We start from the raw sequence: 3,948 nt of genomic DNA on the forward strand, positions 1-3,948 counted from the left end.
TGCGGTTGGTGGAAACAGAACACCGCTGTGATAACTACTGGTGTTCTTTGATTTTTTTGGTTTAAATATGTGTAATCTTGAGCACCTTTATTGCACTTCGGGTTGAAAAATAAAAAGTTGTGCGCATCATTGATCATATTAAGCTAGTGACTGCATAAATGCAAGATGTATTTATTAGCAGTTTTGCGTGTCATTAAAATGTTTTAAAATAAATCAAAAACTTGCAAAAAAGAGCTGAGCACAATCATCTCAATAAATCCAGTTTCATAGTTTTCTGTAAACTGGCTATGCTGGCATCCAGAGCAGCCAGTCCATCTCGGAATGCCGCCTCATCTTTGGTGTCAAAGGTCGACATGGACCTCAAACTGCAGTCACATGAGATAGAATCTGTATCGCGCTGAGAGAGGAAAGAGTCAAACAGTCGCCGGCACTCTTTTTCTTTCGGCTGCGCTGATAATCCAACTCCCTTACGAGCGACACAGTCTGGATGTGTGCACCCTCTTCCAGACAGGACTGAGCTCATGTTGGCTTCTTCTGGTGCGTTTCCTTCACTTTCTGTGGCCAAATGCACGTTACCACCAGCGTGTGAGGCCTCCAGCTGGCAAAGAGTCATCAAGTACTTAGTGATGATATGTTCAGCGGCGGCGTTCCGATCATAACGTTGTTCCCTGGGCGCTGTGTCTGACAGAGAGAGGCCCACAACTGCGTTGTTGTCATTGAGAATAATCCTGAAACAAAGAGGCAAACACAGCATTGACAGACATTGAACAACAACGTTTTCACACTAACAAGACCTACCTCTTGAGGTTTTCTATCTCTTCCAGTCTTTCTTGGGCAAGTGATGCCAGCCTGCTCTTTGCTTGCTCACTGTGGACTAGTTTGGTTCTAATGCTCTCCAAATCTGTGAGTACAAAAACTCAGTATTGTCACAAATGTGGCAAGGAAGTACAACGCTGTACAAAGTACATGAGTTCACATTCTAGACTTATATTCAGGGGTGGTAGAAGAATAATAAAAAAATAAACATTAAATAAATACATGTACCAATATTATAATTATAAATTAAATTAAATTATAAATTAATTAATTTTTTTTTAAACAAAATATTTACTTTTTGATTGATCATAAAACAAGTTGAGCTCATAATTGAGGTATTGTTTGAAGTCACTGATGCCAAACTCAAGGCCTGGGGCCCGCCACATCGATTTGTGTGGCCCCCGAAAGCATGGAAATAATATGTGTAAATAAAGTACCTTATCTTTTATTAATAAATGTATTACAAAATATTTGTACTGTGTACAATTACATATATTTACACTTTAATCATCTCTAATAATAAAACAAAATATTATATCATCATAAATTTCAAAAATGTGTAATTGTTCAAATAAAGATAAATGCCGGTACTTAGATATCTGACTTATGATTTCAAAGAAAGCAATCCAACAAACTGTTCATGTAAACATTTTACAGTAACATTTTTTATAGTAAAATCCACTTTCAATAGAGTAATAATACCCTATAAAACAACAACCGTAGATTTTACAGTATAAAAAACTTGCATGAATCTTTGCGTAAAAAAAACAGTTGTACCGTTTTTCCATTTAATTTAATTCCATGTATTTTTTTTATTTTATATGCTGTAAAAAAAAAAAAAAAATGCAAACATTACAATAAATTGTGGCGACTGAGCTGCCAGCTTTCTCCAGTACAATCTAAAGATTTGGTACATGGTATGTAAAAAAACCCCCGACAATTATACAAATGTTTTATATATATATACACATTTATATTCATACTGTATATTACTCACTATTAAATGCGGCCCTCTGAGGGCAGCCATATCTGCGATGTGGCCCTCAATGAAATCTAGTTTGAAACGCCTGGACTAAGTTAATGTTTGCGTTGAGATTAAAAGAAATATTAAACTTGTAAAAAAATACTGCTGTCAAAAAGCACTTTGTTTAAAGTTATTGGAAACCAAATGTTACTGCACTTTTGTGAAAAAGCAATTTTTCAAATAAAAGTAAGAAACAACTTTTAAATGAATTATTGAATTTTCAACCATTTGATTAATCACACCAAAAATTATGTGATGAATCGCAATTAGGATTTAAATAATGTAATAACCAGCTTCAGAGATAATTATTGAAATATTTTATACATATTTCTAAGGTAATAAAAAAATTAACTAAAGGCTAACTCTGTAGTGCGTTAGCTTGTGTAAGCTGAGCACAGGCAGGTGGGATGTAGCGCATAGCGCATTTATCGTGAAGGCTGGACCTTTGAGGTTGGTTTTGGGCTCTTGATAAAAGTTGTGTTGTGTCGGAGTAACACAGCTGTGTTCAAATGAAAAATACCCCTCGTTTCGTCCTTTCTCTGTACAGAGCATGCACTACATTAGTGGTCACCTTACAAGATTTCTGTTGTCGTGTATGTCAGTCAAGTGACAAATTTCATAGTGAGGATTTATGTTACTGTAGAATGGATTGTCAAACCAACCAAGAGTCACATACATATTGGCATTACAAAATTCCCTGTCCAACCTGACGATCATATGGAGTTTAAATAACAGTCATTTTCATTTTGTGAAGCCACAATGTCAATGTTATTATCCTACACCAGTTCAGTTATCTGGCTAACACAATGGCCAGGTTAATGTAACTTTGCTAATTAGACGGTGCGCAGATATTTAACAACACCAATGATCTTCCCTCAGAATTAAACACTCTTGAAGACATGTCAGAAATACTGAAATCATGGTTAATTAATGACGGTTTTTGTCAGTCGAATTTAGGTAAATTAGCATTGCACAGTGAAAATTGTTGAGATGACATTAGACTAATGTTATATGTTATAGAGGAGTGTTATGGATTATTTGCATCTGGACAAGTAGCACACATTTTGCTAAAGTTGAGATTGGTTTTGGATTAATTACTTTGAAACTCAAAAGTTTTCAGCTAATTCAGTCAAAAAAATATTGTCATGTTGTGAGTATAGGCTACAGATTTTAACATTAAACCCACTCCCTTTAAATAGACATTTTATATAAAAATACTTTTGATACTTTAGTACAGTAAATGTCACTCAAGTAATATTCTAAACGATGACTAACTTCTGACGGGAATCCCAGTGAGATAAAAGTAATAAAGGAATTGAAAAATTTCTGCTGGGGTCACGTGTCTCTTTTGGGGGTTAACGGGGCAGATTTGACCATTTTTGGGATGCTTAGGAAGGCATTTCCTACAAAAAAATTATTACCAATGGTTTTGACTATTAGATGCTATCTACTGAAAGCCACACCTCTTGTTTATGACTGTTAGTTAGCTTCAGTTTATTTTGAATATGCATACAATACAGTTACAATGTAATGCATCACATATTTCCAGTTGTTGCAATACAGCACGTCCGAAAAGGAGTGGGAAGAAGCAGATCCTTTTTGATCCTACCCCTTTTCATACCATAGCAGTTTTATCCCATTTCTTTGTTCTCCGTTTGTAACAGAACAGTGAATAAATAAATGAGTGAATAAATTAATATACAGTGAGCAAATAATCAAATATTAAATACATACATAAATATTAGATGTATAAACATATACACAATAATTAAAGTTGTCATAAATAAGTAGTTAAGTAATTTATGATTCACCTAGGAGATTAATGAGATTATCTATTTATTATTATTTATTTTTTTAAAAGGTTCAAGATGTTTATCGTAATTGTTCTTATTTATCCTTTGTGAACACTTGCAGTTTGAATAGTTTTTCAAACTGAATCATATTAATGTTTTTTTATTTCGTTGCTTAATCCATTCCATAATTTATTTCCACATATGGATATGCCAAGAGTCTTAAGTGTTGTACGTGCATACAAATGTTTTCAATTAGATTTTCCTCTATGGTTATTGTTCTCCTTATTTGTTGAGAATAATTGTTCTATGTTCTTG

The 3,948-nt window shown here is 33.9% G+C and overlaps 1 protein-coding gene across 2 annotated transcripts in view; it reads right to left on the minus strand.

Moving 5' to 3' along the window:
- Positions 1–155: 155 nt before the first annotated feature.
- The window catches only part of ccdc14 (coiled-coil domain containing 14), a 17,669-nt gene continuing 13,876 nt past the window's right edge, over positions 156–3,948 (minus strand). For both annotated transcript variants that reach the window (XM_061977296.1, XM_061977287.1), the window contains 2 exons: positions 799–901; positions 156–728 (listed from right to left, as the gene is read on the minus strand). In XM_061977296.1, the coding sequence (XP_061833280.1) occupies positions 245–728; positions 799–901 (587 nt within the window). In that variant the 3' untranslated portion in view covers positions 156–244. The remainder of the gene's footprint in view (positions 729–798; positions 902–3,948) is intronic.

The sequence above is a fragment of the Nerophis lumbriciformis genome, linkage group LG01 (assembly GCF_033978685.3).
Source record: "Nerophis lumbriciformis linkage group LG01, RoL_Nlum_v2.1, whole genome shotgun sequence".
Classification (NCBI taxonomy): Eukaryota; Metazoa; Chordata; class Actinopteri; order Syngnathiformes; family Syngnathidae; genus Nerophis; species Nerophis lumbriciformis.